Source organism: Chelonia mydas, chromosome 19 (genome assembly GCF_015237465.2).
Source record: "Chelonia mydas isolate rCheMyd1 chromosome 19, rCheMyd1.pri.v2, whole genome shotgun sequence".
Classification (NCBI taxonomy): domain Eukaryota; kingdom Metazoa; phylum Chordata; order Testudines; family Cheloniidae; genus Chelonia; species Chelonia mydas.
In genome coordinates this window covers 18665612-18688278 of record NC_051259.2, presented here as the reverse complement: position 1 = coordinate 18688278, position 22667 = coordinate 18665612, and the positions used below count along the sequence as shown (strand labels likewise).

The following is a 22667-nucleotide window of genomic DNA, read 5'->3' as shown; positions in this document are numbered from 1 at the left end:
CAGCATGGATTCACCAAGGGAAGGTCATGCCTGACTAATCTAATCGTCTTCTATGATGAGATTACTGGTTCTGTGGATGAAGGGAAAGCAGTGGATGTATTGTTTCTTGACTTTAGGAAAGCTTTTGACACGGTCTCCCACAGTATTCTTGTCAGCAAGTTAAAGAAGTATGGGCCGGATGAATGAACTATAAGGTGGGTAGAAAGTTGGCTAGATTGTCAGGCTCAACAGGTAGTGATCAATGGCTCCATGTCTAGATGGCAGCCAGTATCAAGTGGAGTGCCCCAAGGGTCGGTCCTGGGGCCGGTTTTGTTCAATATCTTCATAAATGATCTGGAGGATGGTGTGGATTGCACTCTCAGCAAATTTGCGGATGATACTAAACTAGGAGGAGTGGTAGATACGGTGGCAGGTAGGGATAGGATATAGAGGGACCTAGACAAATTGGAGGATTGGGCCAAAAGAAATCTGATGAGGTTCAACAAGGATAAGTGCAGGGTCCTGCACTTAGGACGTAAGAATCCAATGCACTGCTACAGACTAGGGACCGAATGACTAGGCAGCAGTTCTGCGGAAAAGGACCTAGGGGTGACAGTGGACGAGAAGCTGGATATGAGTCAACAGCATGCCCTTGTTGCCAAGAAGGCCAATGGCATTTTGGGATGTATAAGTAGGGGCACAGCCAGCAGATCGAGGGACGTGATCGTTCCCCTCTATTCGACATTGGTGAGGCCTCATCTGGAGTACTGTGTCCAGTTTTGGGCCCCACACTACAAGAAGGATGTGGAGAAATTGGAGAGAGTCCAGCGAAGGGCAACAAAAATGATTAGGGGTCTGGAACACATGACTTATGAGGAGAGGCTGAGGGAACTGGGATTGTTTAGTCTGTAGAAGAGAAGAATGAGGGGGGATTTGATAGCTGCTTTCAACTACCTGAGAGGTGGTTCCAAAGAGGATGGTTCTAGACTATTCTCAGTGGTAGAAGATGACAGAACGAGAAGTAATGGTCTCAAGTTGCAGTGGGGGAGGTTTAGGTTGGATATTAGGAAAAACTTTTTCACCAGGAGGGCGGTGAAACACTGGAATGCGTTACCTAGGGAGGTGGTAGAATCTCCTTTCTTAGAAGTTTTTAAGGTCAGGCTTGACAAAGCCCTGGCTGGGATGATTTAATTGGGGATTGGTCCTGCTTTGAGCAGGGGGTTGGACTAGATGACCTCCCGAGGTCCCTTCCAACCCTGATATTCTATGATTCTATGACTGTGAAATCCTTATCACATCACATCAGCACAATCTCTTCACCGCTGAAAGGACAGCAATACAGTCCCTGAAGTGCAAACACCAAATAGTGATTAAATCAGTAGACAAAGGGGGGTGCCATTGTAGTCCTCAACCGTGATGACTACGTTAACAAAGCCAACTGACAACTCTCTGATAGCACCTACTATAAAGAATTCAAAGAAGACCCCCATATCACAATTTACCAAGGAATGTATGGGTATTATCCAATCCTTCTCCAAATAACTCCAAGGCCTGGTCTACACTACGAGTTTATGTTGGATTTAGCAGCGTTAAATCGAATTAACCCTGCACCCATCCACACAACGAAGCCATTTTTTTCGATATAAATGGCTCTTAAAACAGATTTCTGTACTCCTCCCCAACGAGGGGATTAGCCCTGAAATCGACATCGCTGTTTTGAATTAGGGTTAGTGTGGACACAATTCAAAGGTATTGGCCTCTGGGAGCTATCCCACAGTGCACCATTGTGACCACTCTGGACAGCACTCTGAACTCGGATGCACTGGCCAGGCGTACAGGAAAACCCCTGGGAACTTTTGAATCTCATTTCCTGTTTGGCCAGGCGAGCTCATCAGCACAGGTGACCATGCAGTCCCAGAATCGAAAAAGAGCTCCAGCATGGACCGAATGGGAGGTACTGGATCTGATCACTGTATGGGGAGAGGAATCTGTACTATCAGAACTACGTTCCAAAACACGAAATGCCAAAACATTTCAAAAAATCTCCAAGGCCATGAGGGACAGAAGCTATAGCAGGGAGGCAACACAGTGCTGTGTGAAATTTAAGGAGCTCAGAAAAGAGTACCAGAAAACCAAAGAATCAAATGGACGCTCCGGGACAGAGCCCCAGACATGCTGCTTCTACGCTGAGCTGCAAGCAATTCTAGGGGGGGGGCCCGCCACCACTACCCCACTCCTGTCCATGGACTCCGAGGATGGGATACTCTCTGCCATGCCTGAGGATTTTGCGGATGGGGAAGATGAGGAGGAGGAGGACGATGAGCTTGAGGAGACCACACAGCACACCACTCTCCCCGACAGCCAGGATCTTTTTATCACCCTGACTGAAATACCCTCCCAACCCAACGAAGTTGGAGAAGGGCCCTCTGGTGAGTGTACCTTTTAAAATATATGTTATAAAAGCAAGCGTTTTTTAATGATTAAGTAGCCCTGAGGACTTGTGATGCATTCATGGCCAGGACAGCTACTGGAAAAGTCGGTTAACATGTCTGGGGATGGAGCTGAAATCCTCCAGGGACATCTCCATGAAGCTCTCCTGGAGGTACTCTAAAAGCCTTTGCAGAAGGTTTCTGGGGAGAGCAGCCTTATTCCGTCCTCCATGGTAGGACACTTTACCACGCCATGCTAGTAGCAAGTAATCTGGTATCATTGCATGACAAAGCCTGGCAGCGTATGGTCCCGGTGTTTGCTGGCATTCAAGCAACATCCGTTCTTTCTCTCTCTGTGTTATCCTCAGGAGAGTGATATGGTTCATGGTAATCTGATTGAAATAGGGGAATTTAATTAAGGGGACATTCAGAGGTGGCCATTCCTACTGTGCTGTTTGCCTGTGCTGAAAAGAAATCCTCCCCGCAGTTAGCCACGCAGTGGCGGAGGAGGGGGGGCATTGGCGCTGAGCTGTTCGCGTTTGTCTAGCAGGGATCTTCCCTGATACCAGCCACGCGGTGGGGGGAGGGGTAAAGCGATCATCCCAGAGAATTGGAGGGGGGGGGTTATTTTGGTTTCTGCTGCTGCACGTTAACAGGAAAACCGCAGCACTAAATGGCTAACTCAACGTGCTTTGCTTCGTATGGGAGAAGAGGGCGCTGCTGTTATGAAGGTTGCAGAAGCCGAAAGACTATGGCTTACTATGGCTGCCTGCAAGCTGAATTCTGTTTCCCGGCACTGCATGTGTGAACTCTAACACCAAAGCCGCAGGCACTCAATATAAGATGCAAAATGCGACCTTGTACTAAAATCACATGTGCTATGTAATGTGAATAGTGTTGTTCACCATGAAAGACTATAGCCATTGTTCTGTAAAATGTATCTTTAAAAATACTTCACTCTCTTTTTTTCCTCCAGCAGCTGCAAATGTTTCAAGCCTCCCTCCTCTGTCCCAAAAGCTATCTCAGATAAGGCGGCGAAAAAAACACACGTGTGATGAAATGTTCTCTGAGCTCATGCAGTCGTCCGGCACTGATAGAGCTCAGCAGAATGTGTGGAGGGACGCAATAGCAGAGTACAGGATGGTGACTGATGAACGTGAGGAGAGGTGGCAGCAGGAAGATCAGAGGAGGCATGAGGCAATGCTGGGGCTATTGCGGGATCAAACAGACGTGCTCCAGCGTTTGGTGGAGGTTCATGAACGGCAGCAGGATCACAGACTGCTGCTGCAGCCCCTGTTTAACCGCCCTCCTTCCTCCCCAAGTTCCATAGCCTCCTCACCCAGATGCCCAAGAACGTGGGGGGTGGGGGGGGGAGAAAGGATCCGGGCACCCAACCACTCCGCCCCAGTAGACAGCCCAAGCAACAGAAGGCTGTCATTCAAGAAGTTTTAAAGTGGTCTTTTCCTTCCCTCCTCCCACACCCCACGCGGGCTACCTTGTGAGTTATCTCCCTATTTTTATAATCAATTAATAAAGAATACATGTTTTTTAAATGATAGAGACTTTATTTCCTTTGCAAGCAAGCTGTGATTGAAGGGGGGAGGGTGGGTGGCTTACAGGGAATTTAGAGGCAACCAAGGGGGTGGGTTTTCATCAAGGAGAAACAAATAGAAGTGTCACACAGTATCTGGCCATGAAACTGGTTTTCAAAGCTTCTCTGATGCGCAGCGTTTCCTGCTGTGCTCTTCTAACTGCCCTGGTGTCTGGCTGGGCATATTCAGCGGCCAGGCGATTTGCATCAACCTCCCATCCCGCAATAAACGTCTCCCCCTTACTCTCACAGAGACTGTGGAGCACACAGCAAGCAGCAATAACAATGGGAATATTGGTTTTGCTGAAGTCTAACCGAGTCGGTAAACTGCACCAGCGACCCTTTAAACATCCAGTACCACCATTGTGCACTTGCTCAGCCTATAGTTGAACAGCTCCTTACTACTGTCCACGGTGCCTGTGTATGGCTTCATGAGCCAGGGCATTAAGTGTTGGCTGGGTCCCCAAGGATAACTACAGGCATTTCAACAGTTATTTTCTGGTCTGGGAAGTAAATCCCTTCCTGCAGCCATTTAAACAGACCAGAGTTCCTGAAGACGCGAGCATCATGAACCTTTTCCGGCCATCCCATGTTGATGTTGGTGAAACGTCCCTTGTGATCCACCAGTGTTTGCAGCACCATTGAAAAGTACCCCTTGCGGTTTATGTACTGGCTGCCCTGGTGGTCTGGTCCCAAGATAGGGATATGCGTTCCGTCTATAGCCCCACCACAGTTAGGGAATCCCATTGCAGCAAAGCCATCCACTATGACCTGCACATTTCCCAGAGTCACTACCTTTGATAGCAGCAGCTCAATGATTGTGTTGGCTACTTGAATCACAGCAACCCCCACAGTAGATTTGCCCACTCCAAATTGATTCCCAACTGACTGGTAACTGTCTGGGGTTGCAAGCTTCCAGAGGGCTATCGCCACTTGCTTGTGAGCTGTGGGGGCTGCTCTCATCTTGGTATTCATGTGCTTCAGGGCAGGGGAAAGCACGAAGTTCCATAAAAGTGCCCTTACGCATGCGAAAGTTTCAGAGCCACTGGGAATCATCCCAAACCTGCAACACTATGTGGTCCCACCACTCTGTGCTTGTTTCCCAGGCCCAGAATCGGCATTCCACAGCATGAGCCTGCCCCAGTAACACCATGATCTCCAAATTGCTGGGGACTGCAGTTTTAGAGAAATCTGTGTTCATGTCCTCATCAGTGCGCTGCCGTCACCTCTTCGCCTGGTTTTTCAGGTGCTGGTTCTGCATAAACTGCACGATAATGCGTGAGGTGTTTACAATGGTCATAACTGCTGCGGTGAGCTGAACGGGCTCCATGCTGGCTGTGCTATGGCATCTGCTCGGGCAATCCAGGGAAACGGGTGCGAAACGATTGTCTGCTGTTGCTCTGATGGAGGGAGGGGCGACTGACAACATGGCTTACAGGATTGGCTTACAGGGAATTAAAATCAACAAGGGGGAGGGCTTTGCATCAAGGAGAAACAGAATGACTCCCTCAAGGATAGAACTCAAAACCCTGGGTTTAGCAGGCTCTTGATTTCACGGCAGGAGGGAGGAGAAAATGAATACAAAACAAATCTGGTCTATTTCTTGTTTTGATCCACTTCATCTATCTTTATACATTTTGCTGGCAGCAGACAGTGCAGTAGGACTGCTGGCCATTGTCGTCTCCTGTCTGCTCATTAGAAGACGGTGCAGTAGGACTGCTGGCAGGACTGAATTGCCATGAAATGAAACTTAAAAGGGAAATGACGTGGCTGAGTCACTGCCATGTTTGCCCAGGTGCCCCTGACCGCCCTCACCGAGGTCGGCTAAAAGAGCACCCTGGAGTATGGCGACGACGACTACCTGTCACACTGCACTGTCTGCTGCCAAAAGGCAATGAGCTGCTGCTGTGTAGTAATGCAGTACCGCGTCTGCCAGCACCCAGGAGACATACGGTGACGGTGAGCTGAGCGGGCTCCATGCTTGCCGTGGTATGGCATCTGCACGGATAACCCAGGAAAAAAGGCTCGAAACGATTGTCTGCCGTTGCTTTCACGGAGGGAGGGAGGGGAAGGGGGGGCTTGATGATATGTACCTACAACCACCTGCGACAATGTTTTTGCCCCATCAGGCATTGGGATTTCTACCCAGAATTCAAATGGGCGGCGGAGACTGCGGGAACTGTGGGATAGCTACCCACAGTGCAACGCTCTGGAAGTCGATGGTTGCCTTGGTACTGTGGATGCACTCCGCCGACTAAATACACGTAGAGCATTTGTGTGGGGACACACACAATCGACTGTATAAAAACGCTTTCTACAAAACCGACTTCTATAAATTCGACCTAATTTTGTAGTGTAGACATGAACCAAGAGAAACCCTACAACCTCATCTCCCATGAACCTACTCCAGGGACCTTTTTGCTTCCAAAATACATGAACAAGGGAACCCAGGCAGACGCATCAGATCTGGCCATGGCACTCTTACTGAAGGAATATCAGTACTCATAGAAAGCATCCTCAAACCACTCACCACACAAAAAGCCAGCTTCCTCCAGGAGGCTACGCACTTCCTCTAGAAACTCTGCAACATTAACAACCTCCCTCAGAACACTATCCTTGCCTACCTACACACCAACATACCTCACAATGATGGCATCATTGCCTGCCTCCAATATTTACAAGATAATGAACAATACTCAGATACCCACCCCAAACACATTGCCAAACTCTTCCATTTCATCCTCACCCATAACAATTTTACAGTCAACAACAAACATGCTATTCAAACTATGGGAACAGCCAGGAGTACTAGGATGGCTCCCCAATATGCCAACCTCTTCATGGGCCACCTTGAAGAAGAATTCCTGGACAAATGCATCACAAAGCCAATGATATACCTGAGATACATCTTTGATATTTTCATCCTCTGGAGAGAGAACCTTCATAGATATCCCCCACAACTTCAATAACTACCACTCATCCCTTAAACTCTCTCTAGAACACTCTCACACTAGTGTCAATTTCCTGGACCGCATGATTAGCTTCAACAATGGAGCCCTACAGACAACTATATACCCAAAACCCACGGATCGCCACACCTACCTTACAGATCCAGTAACCAACCAAAAGACATCAAGAAGTCTGTTATCTACACCAGGCACTCAGATACTACAGAATATGCTCTCAGGAAAAAGTCTGGGATATACACCTTAACACACTTAAAGCCACCTTCACCAAACAAGGACACTCCACCAGAGAAGTAGATCACATCATGGAATGAGCCACTCAACCTGCTTCACTACAGAAATAAAACCTCCTCCAATCACAAACTGCTAATACTACCACCCCACGTGGGAACCCGTATGGAGTACCATCAAACAAATACAACCCATTCTCATTGGGGACCACACATCTGAAAGAAATCTTTCCTGAACCCCCTCTTTCAGCCTTCAAACAACCCTGCAACCTCTCCAAGCTCATCATCAGAAGCAAGCTCCCCACAGACCAGGACAGCAACTCAAAGCAACACCAGACCCTGCCAAGACAACAGATGCAAAACCTGTAGACATACCTTCACTGCTACAATGACCAATACTCCCCACAACACACCTTTCAAGATCCATTGGTCCTACACATGTTTCTATCATGTGGTGTACCTCATCCAGTGCATTAATTGCCACAACAACTATGTGGATGAAATGAGACCATCACTATGCTCTCAAATGAATTCACATGATAAGACGATGATAAAAGACAAACACCATATCACCTGTGGGTGAACACTTTTCACAAAGCAATCACTCTATGTCTGGCCTCTCAGACCGCATCCTCAAAGGAAACTGCACACCATGTTCAAAAGGTGAGTCTGGGAGCTTAAATTCATAATTGTGCTAGACACTAAAAATAAATGACTGAATACAGACACTGGATTTGTGGCTTATTACAACTATCTATAGCTCACTAACCCCTCCCCCTCCCGATTGGAGAGATGTTAACAGGTCACTTCACCTTGACTGGTTGTGACGGGATCCCCAGGGTGCAACGTGGACTATGGGACCACTGAGTCTTCTGAACCCACCAACATGGGTTGCCTCTCATGCTGTGATGCTGATGTTAAGCTACAAACCTCTAATAGGCACTGCACTTATACAGACATCCACAGACAGGGACACACCCAACTGAGTTACATGAATGATTTCCTGGTCACTCATGAACCACCAATACAGAGGCTCCAGCCAATTCCCCCCAGCTCCTCAGCCTTGCACCCCAGAATGTACTGTCTTGCATTGGTCAGAAGCCTGGCCAGTATAAACTCATTACCTAGTTCGCCACTCTGACAAAAGGGTAGCGGGCATGCAACAGCCCTTGTTAACCTTTTCTGAGATTTCCCAAGCACTTCCACCAAAACACACTGTTTTAGGTAAAATATAAAACAGATTTATTAACTACAGAAAGATACATTTTAAATTATTATAAGCGGTGGGCATAAAAGTCAGAGATAGTTGAAATGAAAAGTAAACACACATTCTAAATCCTAAAATTTAGTCTAAGCAACAGTTGAATCAAACAATGTCTCACCCCGATGGATGGTACAAGCAGGTTACAGTTCCTCAATACACAGATTGGGACTACCTTCCAGCCTGCAACTAAACTTCCCCAGTTCAAAGTCTTTGTCCTCCAGACATTCTTCTAGGTGTTGAGTTGGAGGGGTGGAGAGACAGTTGGAGGGGCGGGGGCAGAGAGAAAGAGAGGGGCTAAGTGATGAGGTCACTTCCACTCTTTTATACTTTCTTCCTCCTTGCTGTGACGAGGGGATCAGGAAGTCCCCATTGGTCAAGCAGTCTCCGCTGCATATGTGTCTTCTCTAAGGAGTCTGAGATAGTGGATTCTTTTCTTGATGGGTGCTGATGAGCCATTAATGCTGTCGGGCTACCGATGGCTAGTCCTTTGTTGTAACTGAAAGGCTGGTTGTGGTTGTTCACAACATATTTCAGAAACACACATAAATACTTCATAACTTCACATACAATGACGATACATACAATCCAACAGAGTATTAATGTTCAACAGATCAAGACTTTTAAAATGATACCTCACAAGGTATACTTTGTACAAAAGATATCATAATCATATCACCATGGTAAATATGGGAGTTCCAGAGTGTTACTTTGAGGTACAGTGTGTCACACTGGTTCCATGAAATAGGTGTTATCTACTTATGCTAAACAATCTGTTCCACCTCGTATTTAGCTGACATTCATTTCCCAGACTGGAAGAAGAGCTCTGCGTAAGCGTGAAAGCTTGTCTCTCTCACCAATATAGTAGAACCTCATAGTTCCAAACACCAGAGTTACGAACCGACCAGTCAAGCACACACCTCATTTGGAACTGCAAGTACACAATCAGGCAGCAGCAGAAACAAAAAAACAAAACAAAACCCCACAACCAAATACAGTACAGTACTGTGTTAAATGTGAACTACTAAAAAAATAAAGGGAAAGCAGCATTTTTCTTCTGCATAGTAAAGTTTAAAATCTGTATTAAGTCAATGTTCAGCTGTAAACTTTTGAAAGAACCATAAAGTTTTGTTCAGAGTTACAAAAATGTCCGTTCATCCCATTGACAAGTTGTTTGTAACTCTGAGCTTCTACTGTAGAAGTTGGTTCAATAAAAGATATGATCTCATCCACGGTGTCTCTCTAAAACCATAACTGACAGACTATGTTTAACCATTTTAAAGGCTGTGTTCTCACTGTGTGAATATCATTAAAAAAACAAAAACAAAAAAATTCCAAATAATCTCCTAGGCAATCATAGAATCATAGAACTGGAAGGGACCTCAAAGGGTCATCTAGTCCAGTCCCCTGCACTCAAGGCAGGACTAAGTATTATCTAGACCATCCTGACAGGAGTTTGTCCAACCTGCTCTTAAAAATCCCCAATGATGGAGATTCCACAACCTCCCTAGGCAATTTATTCCAGTGCTTAAACACCCTGACAGTTAGAATGTTTTTCCTAATGTCCAGACTAAACCGCCCTTACTGCAATTTAAGCCCATTGCTTCTTGTCCTATCCGTAGAGGTTAAGAAGAACAATTTTTCTCCCTCCTCCTTGTAACAACCTTTTATGTACTTGAAAACTGTTATCATGTCCCCTCTCAGTCGTCTCTTCTCCAGACTAAACAAACCCAATTTTTTCAATCTTCCCTCATAGGTCATGTTTTCCAGACCTTTAATCATTTTTGTTGCTCTTCTCTGGACTTTCTCCAATTTGTCCACATCTTTCCTGAAATGTGGTGCCCAGAACTGGACACAATACTCCAGCTGAGGTCTAATCAGCGCGGAGTAGAGCGGAAGAATTACGTCTCGTGTCTTGCTTACAATACTCCTGCTAATACATCCCAGAATGATGTTTGCTTTTTTTGCAACAGAGTTACACTGTTGACTCATATTTAGCTTGTGATCCACTATGACCCCCAGATCCCTTTCCGCAGTACTCCTTCCTAGGTAGACATTTCCCATTTTGTTTGTATGCAACTGATTGTTCCTTCCTAAGTGGAGTACTTTGTATTTGTCCTTATTGAACTTCATCCTATTTACTTCAGCCCATTTCTCCAGTTTGTCCAGATCATTTTTAATTTTAATCCTATCCTCCAAAGCACTTGCAACCCCTCCCAGCTTGGTAATGTCCACAAACTTTATAAGTTTGCCATTTATCTAAATCATTTATGAAGATACTGAACAGAACTGGACCCCGAACCGATCCCTGCAGGACCCCACTCGTTATGCCCTTCCAGTATGACTGTGAACCACTGATAACTACTCTCTGGGAATGATTTTGCAACCAGTTATGCATCCACCTTATAGCAGCTCCATCTAGGTTGTATTTCCCTAGTTTGTTTATAAGAAGGTCATGCGAAACAGTATCAAAAGTCTTAGTAAAGTCAAGATATACTACATTTTCCGCTTCCCCCCATCCACAAAGCTTTCTTTGACAGGGGGTAACAAGCCATCAGGTTGGTTTGACACAATTTGTTCTTGACAAATCCATGCTGACTGTTACTTATCACCTTATTATCTTCTAGGTGTCTGCAAATAGATTGCTTATTTATTTACTCCATTATCTTTCTAGGTACAGAAGTTAAACTGACTGGTCTGTAATTCCCCGGGTTGTCCTTATTTCCCTTTTCATAAAGACCCCTCCACCCAGCAACTTCATATTCCTAGCACAGATCTGAAGTATCTGAGCCATAGGAACATTACTACCTTTTCTGTGGACCGGCCTCTAGAGGAGAGGTTCCCAAACTTTTCTTATTGAGTACTCCCTTTGAGATCTACCAGCTCCCCATGTACCCCCTTCCACATCCAGCTGCCTGCCTCATCACTGAGACTTTGTGTGTTCTTCTTAACACTACCTGTCTTTAGCCATCTGTCCATACTTCACTGTTACATACAGATATAGTTATAGTGCAATGTATACAACTGAGAAAAAAAACCCTGTTTCTGAGCTCAGTTAGACTGGACAGTTGCTGGGCAATTGAATCTGTGCTGTACGGTGACTGGAAGCAATGGCTCTGTACCTCAGCATCTCTATAATCTCATTGGTAAAGCTTGAAGTAAATTAGCTACCATATTTATATAACAAATTCCCATGGAGTTTTAAAGTTTCATTTGAGTAGTTTATTATGAAAATACAATAAATAAAATTAATAAATAAAATCCACCATTACACAATTTCTCCCACATATCCCCCAGAGATGTCTCACATACTCCCAGAGGTACACGTACCACCATTTGGGAACCCCTGCCATAGAGGGAGTCTTGACACATAGAGAGAGTAATTCAAGACCTATTTGCTAGGCAGAATATTGGCAGTTAGAACTGCAGTTCTATTCCTGGCTCTGGGAAGGAAGTGTGATGTAGTGGTTAGCAACAGGATAACGAAAACACATAGGTTTGGCACATTTAGTCTGACAGGCAGTGTAGATCAGCAGATAAAGATAGGGTCTATCATGTTAGAAACCTATTCCTAGAGTTCTATTCCCAACTGCAACCTCTCTGGTGATTTGTAAAATGGGGTGGCTACCACTTGACTACCTTCTAGGATTGAGGCATGAGGTCTTGGTCTGTAATCTGGGCTATGAAGTGCACAGAAATACAAACAGCAGTCTGTAAAGTTCCCAACTCAGTGCACCTTCCCTTAAGATCTGTGGATACTTTCACTCAGTAGAACAGGCAACCTGAATAGTCTTAAAAAGTTGAACATTCTGCAAAATCTAGTATGCTTTAGAGACTTGCAACTTGGTTATATAGTCAAGTCAAAGGGAATGTACAGGTATTAAAAAATTTGAAGGGTTCCTGAATGCAATATAAACACAGTGAATATTGTAATGTGAAATTTAAAAAAAGCCTGACAAGTATTAAGGCCATCAAGTATGTTCCCTAATTTCTAACAAAGTCCACTTGAATGCCACACATCATGAAAATTACATACTCTACTCTTCTATGGTGCCTTCCATCCATGGTTCTCAAAGTGTTTTATAAACAGGCCTCACAACACTTCTGAGATATGTTTTGCTTTTTTGAAGCAGAGAAAATTATTTAGAAAGTTTAATTATATGCAGAACTTTTTTGGATGATAATCAAAAGCTGAAAATATAGCAATGCATTCAGGAGCAATATGAAAAATAAATGGAGAATTTCTCATCTTCATTTAATTTCCTCCTTCCCCTCCTCTGGACTTTCTTATATGCTGCTCATTACACCTGTAATTAGCTTCCAAACCTAACTGCCATGCCATCTCTCTCCCCTTCCTTCACATCCCTCCTAACATTCACTTTGGCTTGAGAGTACAAGTTTAAAAAAAAGAAAAAAAAGGTAAAATAGCAGAGTACCTGTATGATCTTATTACTGCAACCATTGTCCTACCTATTTTCCCTTCTCTCCCTCTGCCACCCCCTTTTTAATTAGAGACAAGGTGGGTGGGGGAATATCTTTTATTGAACCAACTTCTGTTGGTGGGAAGAAGCTTTCAAGCTACACACAGCTTTTCCTCAGGTCAGTGCAGCTCTATGTTGTTTGAAGGCCTGTCCCTTCCACCAACAGAAGCTCGTCCAATAAAATATATTTCCTCGCTCACCTTGTTTCTCTTACCCTGGGACCAACATAGCAACAACAACACTGCAAACTCCTTTTTATTACTCTAGCTCAGGGGTTCTCAAACTCCACTCCTTCACCTGACCCCTTTCTGACAAAACGGGGGTGGTGGTGGTGGCGGCGGCAAAGCCCAAGCTCCACTGCTCTGGGCGGGGGAACCAAAGCCAAAGGGCTTTCAGCCCCAGGCAGGAGGCCTGTGACCTGAGCCCTGACACTAAGGGATGAAGTCCTTAGGTTTCGGACCCGTCTGGTGAGACTGAGGCTTCAGCTTTGGCCTCATACAATGGGGCACAGTCTTTGGCTCCAGACGGTGAGGCTTGGTCTTGGGCTTTGGCTGCTGACCCCAGAAAGTCGAACACTGTTACGAATTACACCTGGTAGGACACGCACACAAGTGCTACGAATTACACCCGGTAGGACACGCACACAAGTGCTGCGAATTATACCTGATAGGACACGCACAGTTCGAATCTAGGCTGAGGCACAGAAATAAAGTCCACAACTGCAGAGTTCCCAAAAGACACTAAGTTTATTACGCTCGAGCGTGGTGCCCCCCTGCTAGCCAGGAGGGGACCCTGAATACAGATTATACAAAGGTTATATACTTTTTAGCAAAGCATGTTGCCCTCGTGCATCGGAAACCTTAGCCAATAAACAAACCCTTGTCTTATCTACCACCTATCCCTGCTTGGTGCATTCCTCGTGCTATACCAGTATGTTAATTACACAGCATGGTCCTAAAGCCATGCATCAGTAACTTTTATTATCAGGATGGGAGGCCTCACATCAAGGCCAAGAGACAGGGAGTTAGAGACTGACAAAAACCAGATACTGCAAATCAAGGCAGGCTGGAGACAAGGAGGAGGATTTTCACACGGATTCGGTATCTAAGGATTACTCCTCCTGGTGTATGATGTGCTGGCATTTAGACAATGGTGGGCCCCAAACCAAAATGGAGTCACATGTGCTAACTTTTCCTTAACAACACCAGCCCTTGGCAATCCCATTGCATGATCAGGATCTCACCCTGTAAGCTCTCGTGGGCATGGGTCACACCTTCACTTGTTCCTGTGTCATGCCTAGCTTGGGTGCTCAGCTACCAGTAGAGTAAGCGAACCTTCGCGTCAGGCAGCCCCGGTGCTCACCACCTTGGCAATCGCAGGCCTCCTCCACGCGTCCTGGCTGTTTCACTGCACTTCAGGACACGCCAGAGCAGGGGTGGGCAGACTACAGCCCTCGGGCCGCATTCGGCCCGCCAGCTATTTCACTCCTGCCTCAATCTCCTGCTGCGGAGCAGGGTCTGGGGCTTGCCCTGCTCTGGCATTGCACCTGGGGAACAGGGCCGGGGGCCGCTCCACGCGGCTCCTGGGAGCAGCAACATGGTCCCCCTCCGGCTCCTACGTGGAGGGACAACCAGGGGACTCCGCGCTGCACACTGCCCCCACCACAAGCGGCGCCCCATTGGCCGGGACCCGCAGCCAATGGGAGCTGCAGGGGCAGTGCCTGGGGTCCCTTCTCCGACGCGGTGTAAGGGACATGCCGCGGCTCCCAGCAGCCACCTGAGGTAAGCGCCGCCTGGAGCCTGCCCCCCCGAGCCGCTGCCCAGGCCCCAGCGCGCGGCCCCAGCCCGGCTCCCCTCCCTGCCCCCAGCCCAGAGCGACGCCCCCCGCGGCATGGTCTGTCCCCAGGCGGGGCCCCGGCCGGGCCCTGGCAGCGAGAGCCGGGGCCGAGCAGCTCCCGGGGGACACCTCGTGGCCGGGCAGCACCTGCGGCGGGCGGGGCTCAACCGACCCGGCCGCCCGCGATCCCCAGCGCCCGGCGCCGCCGAGGGGAACGCAGGGGCCGGGCCCGGCCCGCGCCCGAGCCCAGGACGAGGAGCGAACCAGCGGGACAGCCGAGCCGGCCGCCCCAGCGTCACTTCCGGCCGATCGGGGTTCTGCTTCCGGGTCACGCCGCCCTGACTGGGCTCCGAGCTGAGGGCGGCTTGTCTCGACCCGCTGCCGCTGCCATGTCCCCCGCGGGACGCGCTGCCGCTGCCGGCTCCGGAGCTGCCGCCCCACGGTGAGAGGCTGCTCCGCTGGCCCCTGCAAGCGCCTTCCCGCGAGACCCAGGGCCCCGCCGGCAGAGGCCCACGCGTGCCCGGCCCCCCCGCGGGGCCGCCCCTGTCACGGTGCCCCGCCCGGCCTCGGCTGCGGGGCCCGGGGGGGGGGGCTCCTGGGGGCCGCGCCGGGGCGGGCGGGCGTGGCGGCTGCGGGCTTGCGGCCCCTGGGCTGCCTCAGGGCCGGCTGGGGAGCGGGCAGCCCCCGAGCGCGCCGGGCAGATGAGCGCGAAGGTTCCTCTCGCGCGCGGCCGCCGTGAAGCGGCCCGCGCCGGGCGGCGAAGCCGTCTCCCTGCTGAGTCCCTCCGCCCAGCCCCAGTCGCCTCTTTAAACCGCCACCTAGGCTGCGCCCGTGCGGCGAGCGCGGCTCGTGCGGCGAGCGCGGCTCCTGCCGCGTGGAAGGCGGCCGAGCGTGAGCCCTGTGGCGATGCGTTGTCGGGGCTCTGCGCAGAGCCCGTTCCCGGTGGTTGCGAGCAAGAAAGCGCGTGTCCTTGTGGGCCGTTCAGCGAGACCCTCTTCTCTGTGTGCCGCTAGGGTAGAAAGGAACAGCGAGCTGTTCGGGCACATAAGAATGGGACGGAGTCTTCAAGACAAAATGCAATGCTATGATACAAATGAGAGCTGCACCCTCCCTGTGCTGTACTCGACAGGCCGCCTCAAAAAGAATGTTGTAAAATTAGAGGGGTTTTAATTCACTCTTCTCTTATGACACGTTTCAGAGTGACAGCTGTGTTAGTCTGTATTCGCAAAAAGAAAAGGAGTACTTGTGGCACCTTAGAGACTAACCAATTTATTTGAGCATAAGCTTTCGTGAGCTACAGCTCACTTCATGGGATGCATACTGTGGAAAGTACAGAAGATCTTTTTATACACACAAACCATGAAAAAATGGGTGTTTACCACTACAAAAGGTTTTCTCTCCCCCCACCCCACTCTCCTGCTGGTAATAGCTTATCTAAAGTGATCACTCTCCTTACAATGTGTATGATAATCAAGTTGGGCCATTTCCAGCACAAATCCAGGTTTTCTTCCCCCCTCTCCCCCCACAAACCTACTCTCCTGTTGCTAATAGCTTATCTAAAGTGATCACTCTCCTTACAATGTGTACGATAATCAAGGTGGGCCATTTCCAGCACAAATCCAGGGTTTAACAAGAATGTCTGGGGGCGGGGTAGGAAAAAACAAGGGGAAATAGGTTACCTTGCATAATGACTTAGAAACTCCCACTCTCTATTCAAGCCTAAGTTAATTGTATCAAATTTGCAAATGAATTCCAATTCAACAGTCTCTCGCTGGAGTCTGGATTTGAAGTTTTTCTGTTGTAATATCGCAACTTTCATGTCTGTAATCGCGTGACCAGAGAGATTGAAGTGTTCTCTGACTGGTTTATGAATGTTATAATTCTTGACATCTGATTTGTGTCATTTATTCTTTTACGTAGAGACTGTCCAGTTTGACCAATGTACATGGCAGAGGGGCATTGCTGGCACATGATGGCATATATCACATTGGTGGATGTGCAGGTGAACGAGCCTCTGATAGTGTGGCTGATGTTATTAGGCCCTGTGATGGTGTCCCCTGAATAGATATGTGGGCACAGTTGGCAACGGGCTTTGTTGCAAGGATAGGTTCCTGGGTTAGTGGTTCTGTTGTGTGGTGTGTGGTTGCCAGTGAGTATTTGCTTCAGGTTGGGGGGCTGTCTGTAGGCAAGGACTGGCCTGTCTCCCAAGATTTGTGAGAGTGTTGGGTCATCCTTCAGGATAGGTTGTAGATCCTTAATAATGCGTTGGAGGGGTTTTAGTTGGGGGCTGAAGGTGACGGCTAGTGGCGTTCTGTTATTTTCTTTGTTAGGCCTGTCCTGTAGTAGGTGACTTCTGGGAACTCTTCTGGCTCTATCAATCTGTTTCTTCACTTCTGCAGATGGGTATTGTAGTTGTAAGAATGCTTGATAGAGATCTTGTAGGTGTTTGTCTCTGTCTGAGGGGTTGGAGCAAATGCGGTTGTATCGTAGAGCTTGGCTGTGGACAATGGATCATGTGGTGTGGTCACGGTGAAAGCTGGAGGCATGTAGGTAGGAATAGCGGTCAGTAGGTTTCCGGTACAGGGTGGTGTTTATGTGACCATCGTTTATTAGCACTGTAGTGTCCAGGAAGTGGATCTCTTGTGTGGACTGGACCAGGCTGAGGTTGATGGTGGGATGGAAATTGTTGAAATCATGGTGGAATTCCTCAAGGGCTTCTTTTCCATAGGTCCGGATGATGAAGATGTCATCAATATAGCGCAAGTAGAGTAGGGGCGTTAGGGGACGAGAGCTGAGGAAGCGTTGTTCTAAGTCAGCCATAAAAATGTTGGCATACTGTGGGGCCATGCGGGTACCCATAGCAGTGCCGCTGATTTGAAGGTATACATTGTCCCCAAATGTAAAATAGTTATGGGGAAGGACAAGGTCACAAAGTTCAGCCACTAGGTTAGCCGTGACATTATCGGAGATACTGTTCTTGATGGCTTGTAGTCCATCTTTGTGTGGAATGTTGGTGTAGAGGGCTTCTACATCCATAGTGGCCAGGATGGTGTTATCAGGAAGATCACTGATGGACTGTAGTTTCCTCAGGAAGTCAGTGGTGTCTCAAAGATAGCTGGGAGTGCTGGTAGCGTAGGGCCTGAGGAGGGAGTCTACATAGCCAGACAATCCTGCTGTCAGGGAGCCAATGCCTGAGATGATGGGCCGCCCAGGATTTCCAGGTTTAGGGTGGTGACTTCTTTCCGTAGCTGCACAGGAATCCTAATTTTGACTAGGGGGGAAAGTTTGCTGTTCTGCTGACATCATGTAGCTGTGGCCTTTCCTTTCCTTAAAATCATGTACTTGTGAATACCCGTTGTGCTACTTGTGATGTGAGCCTGATTGCTTAGTATATTTTCACAAATTTCCCGCCCAGGGAACTAACAGTCTGAAGCCCTGATCCCACTAGCTAATCCATACAGACTCCTGTGTCCATGTGGATGGATGAGGTCAGTGGGGCTCTAAATGAGCATAAAGATCCATCACTAGCGATCAGCTTGTGGTATCACGATCCAGGTTACTACATAATGTGATGCTGCATTATGGTGATAAATAAGGAGGTGGGGGAAAAAAGAGGACAAATATTACAGCAAGATCTGCTTTGACTAGTAAGACATACATGTACCTCGTGGGGTTTGTAACTTGGATACTTCTACTATAAGAGCAAGAGTAAGGTTTTATAGACCTCACAGAAGGGGTTTGTTTTAAGCAGGAGAGTCTTGAAAAAGAAGATGAGGCATGGTGATCTGGGTGTGAACAGCAGCAAGGAAAAAGGCCAGGAGATGACACTGGGAAATGCAGCTAGGGAGGTGGCTCATTGTGTGCTGTGAGGGGTAAAATCAGTTGAGTGGGAAGTGCTGAATTGTGAAGGGCTTTGAAGATAGAGGTCAGGTCAGGAGCTCAAATTTAAAAGATATAAAGGCATGGGGAAGCCAGAGCTAGATATACGAGATCTGGTCAGAGCATCAGGCAAGGTACCTTTTTTTTCCTCTCTCTTTTTTTAACAGTAGCATTTTGATGGTTTGGAGAGTCTAGAGGCAAGGAGACTGCACAAGGAGGTGATGGCCAGTTTGACTACTGCATTATCCTTACGTAAACTTCTTTTCCTTCCGCCTCCTGACACCACCTATAATGCAGCAATCCATTTTTAATACAGAAACTTACAGCATATTGTCAAGTATCAGGGGGTAGCCGTATTAGTCTGTATCCACAAAAACAACAAGGAGTCTGGTGGCACCTTAAAGACTAACAGTTTTATTTGAGCATAAGCTTTCGAGGGTAAAACCCTCACTTGTTCAGATGCATGGAGTGAAAGTTACAGATGCAAGACATAAATATACTGACACATGAAGAGAAGGGAGTTACCTCACAAGTGGAGAACTAGTGTTGACAGGGCCAATTTGATCAGGGTGGATGTAGTCCACTCCCAACAATAGATGAGGAGATGTCAATTCCAGGAGAGGCAAAGCTGCTTCTGTAATGAGCCAACCACTCCCAGTCCCTATTCAACCCCAAATTAATGGTGTTAAATTTGCAAATGAATTTTAGTTCTGCGGTTTCTCTTTGAAGTCTGTTTCTGAAGTTTTTTTGTTCAAGTATAGCTACTTTCAAATCTGTTATAGAATGTCCAGGAAGATTGAAGTTTTTCTCCCACTGGCTTTTGTATGTTACCATTCCTGATGTCCGATTTGTGTCCATTTATTCTTTGAGGTAGGGACTGTCCAGTTTGGCCAATGTACATGGCAGAGGGGCATTGCTGGCACATGATGGCATATATCACATTAGTAGACAGACAGCCCCCCAACCTGAAGCAAATACTCACCAGCAAGTACACACCACACCACAGAAACACTAACCCAGGAACCAATCCCTGTAGCAAACCTTGTTGCCTACTCTGACCCCATATCTACTCTAGTGACACTACCAGAGGACCCAACCACACAAGCCACACCATCAGAGGCTCATTCACCTGCATGTCTATTAATGTTATATATGCCACCAATGCCCCTCTGCCATGTACATTGGCCAAACTGGTACTCCTCCCCGCACCCCTGCCCTGAGCCCCCTCCCGCACTCCGCACCCTTCCTGTACCTCAACCCCCTGCCCTGAACCCCTTCCTGCACACCACACCCCCTCCCACCCTCTGCACTCCCTCCCGCACCCCAGCCTCCTCCTCCAGCCCTACATTCATAGCCCTGCATGCAATTTCCCCACTCAGATGTGGCCCTCTGGCCAAAAGGTTTGCCCACCCCTGTTCTAAACTTAGCACTGAGTCCCATTGGTAGAAAGAAAGATTAACCTAAATAATCTATACAGAAGCCCCTGGAACCCCATAAGATTCGATCCTTAATCCATGAACTATTGGAACTCATCTACAAAACTTTTTTCAAACATTACATGAATATATTGTCCCATACTATAGAATTAGAATTTATCATCCCTATTCCATGATGAGATCTTTCAGCTATAATGTATCTTAATTAAAACTATCTTTTAGATAGGTTTTTTCCTCTACAAGCATTTTATCAAAAAAATCCAATTTAAATTTAAAAAAATCCTATTTTTAATTTTTTTTTAAAATCATTGATTTTTATCCACCCTGTTGTTATCTATCCCTTTCCTAATGGTTTCTTACATTCTGTTAGCTTTTTTGGCTGCTGCTGCTCATTGAGCAGATGCTTTCAGAGAACTATTCACAGTGATTCCAAGATCTCTTTCTTGAGTAGTAATAGCTAATTTAGACTCTATCATTTTGTATGTCTATTTGGGATTATGTTTTTCAATGTGCATTATTTTGCATTTATCAACATTAAATTATATCTGCCATTGTGTTGCCCAGTCATCCAGTTTTGTGAGATTCCGTTGTAACTCTTCGCAGTCGGCTTTGGATTTAACTATCGTGAGTAATTTTGTGTCATCTGCAACCTTTGCTTCCTCACTGTTTATAAGAATATAAGAATGGCCATACTGGGTCAGACCAAAGGTCCATCTAGCTCAGTATCCTGTCTTCCGACAGTGGCCAAAGCCAGGTGCCCCAGAGGGAATGAACAGAACTGGTAATCACCAAGTGATCCATCCCCTGTTGCCCATTCCCAGCTTCTAGCAAACAGAGACTAGGGACACCATCCCTGTCCATCCTGGCTAATAGCCATTGAAGGACCTATTGTCCATTAATTTATCTTGTTTGTTTATGAATATGTTGAACAGCACTGGTACCAGTACAGACCCCTGGGGGACACCACTGTTTACCTCTCTCCATTCTGGAAACTGCCTATTTATTACTACCCTTTGTTTTCTATCTCTTAACCAATTACTGATCCATGAGAGAACCTTCCCTCTTATCCCATGACTGCTTATTTTGCTTAAGAGCCTTTGGTGATGGACCTTGTCAAAGGCTTTCTGAAAGTCCAAGTACGCTATATCCACTGGAGCACCCTTGTCCATATGTTTATTGACACCCTCAAAGACACCCTCAGGCATGATTTCCCTTTACAATAGCTATGTTGACTCTTCTCTAACAAATCATGTTCATCTGTGTCTCTGATAATTCTGTTCTTTACTATAGTTGCAACCAATTTGCCTGATACTGAAATTAGGTTTACCAACCTGTAATTCCCAGGATTGCCTTTAGAGTTATTTTAAAAATTGGTGTCACATTCTGTCCTCCAGTCATCTGGTACAGAAGCTGATTTAAATGATAGGTTACATACCACAGTTAGTAGTTCTACAATTTCATATTTGAGTTCCTTCATAACTCTTGGATGAATACCTTCTGGTCCTGGTAATTTATTACTGTTTTGTTTATCAATTTGTTCCAACGCCGCCTCTTAATGACAACTCAATCTGGGACAGTTCCTCAGATTTGTCACCTAAAAAGAGTGGCTCAGGTATAGGAATCTCCCTCGCATCTTCTGCAGTGAATACTGATGCAAATAATTCATTTAATTTCTCCATAGTGGCTTTATCTTCCTTGAGTGCTCCTTTAGCACCTCAATCATCTAGTGGCCCCACAGATTGTTTAGCAAGCTTCCTGCTTCTGACGTACTTAAAAAAAAAAAATTTGTTATTTTTTGAGTCTTTGGCTAGTTGCTGTATGTGGCCTACCTAACTGTTCTTTTACACTTGACTTGCCAGAGTTTATACTCCTTTCTATTTTCCTCAGTAGGAAAGAAGCCCTTTTACCTCTAACTGCTTCCTTTACTTTGTGGTTTAACCATGGTGGCACTTTTTTAGTCCCTTACCATGTTTTTAAGGGGTATACATTTAATTTGAGCTTCTGTTATGGTGTTTTTAAAAAGTTTCCATGTAGCTTGCATACATTTCACTTTTGGGACTGTACCTTTTAATTTCTGTTTAACTAGCTTCCTCATTTTTGTGTAGTTCCCCTTTTTTCTGAAATGAAATGCCCCTGTTGTTCTCCTATGTACTTGTCACATGGAAGTACATACAATAATGCATACACAACTGTATTTTAATACAGTGAACTTCCAAGATGTTTAAAATAAATTCACTAAGGTTTAATTTAATTCAATAAAGTTCATTCAGGATATTGCAGGAAATTTTCAGTCTGTCACACTGCTTTTCCCTCTTGTATCCCAACTGCGACATCATCTCTGCAATGTCCAAATTATTTCTTAGGGTATTCCTCAGCTGGGCTTTTACTGCCTCTTCTCCCCACAGGCAGACAGAAACCAAGATTTCTTTCCTGGATTAGGCAGCAGCACATGGCTTTCCTGCATCTTCAGTTGGAGCCAGGTGGGCTATCAGGAAGAGAAAGATTTAAAAAAAACACTGGGATTTTCAAAGGCTTCCAGTCAGTGAGCAGCAAAGAACAGAACTGTGTCCAGAACAGTC

General features: G+C 46.6%; 2 protein-coding genes across 2 annotated transcripts in view; both read left to right on the top strand.

Annotated features, from left to right (window-relative positions):
• The first annotated feature begins 1885 nt into the window (after positions 1-1885).
• On the top strand, positions 1886-3963 carry LOC122463357 (trihelix transcription factor GT-3a-like). Its single transcript, XM_043532434.1, has 2 exons — positions 1886-2408; positions 3385-3963. The coding sequence occupies exons 1-2, from the start codon at positions 1886-1888 to the stop codon at positions 3858-3860; spliced, it is 999 nt and encodes a 332-aa protein (XP_043388369.1). The 3' UTR covers positions 3861-3963.
• An 11005-nt stretch (positions 3964-14968) lies between these two features.
• EYA3 (EYA transcriptional coactivator and phosphatase 3) overlaps positions 14969-22667 on the top strand; it is a 141921-nt gene continuing 134222 nt past the window's right edge. The window contains 1 exon segment of the mRNA XM_043532426.1: positions 14969-15215. Coding sequence (XP_043388361.1) covers positions 15163-15215 — 53 coding nt within the window. The 5' untranslated portion in view covers positions 14969-15162.

Coding starts and splice junctions, on each gene's coding strand:
- LOC122463357 (XM_043532434.1), top strand. CDS start 1,886: ATGCAGTCCCAGAATCGAAAAAGAGCTCCAGCATGGACCGAATGGGAG. Junction 2,409..3,384: donor AGTTGGAGAAGGGCCCTCTG/GTGAGTGTACCT, acceptor TTTTTCCTCCAG/CAGCTGCAAATGTTTCAAGC.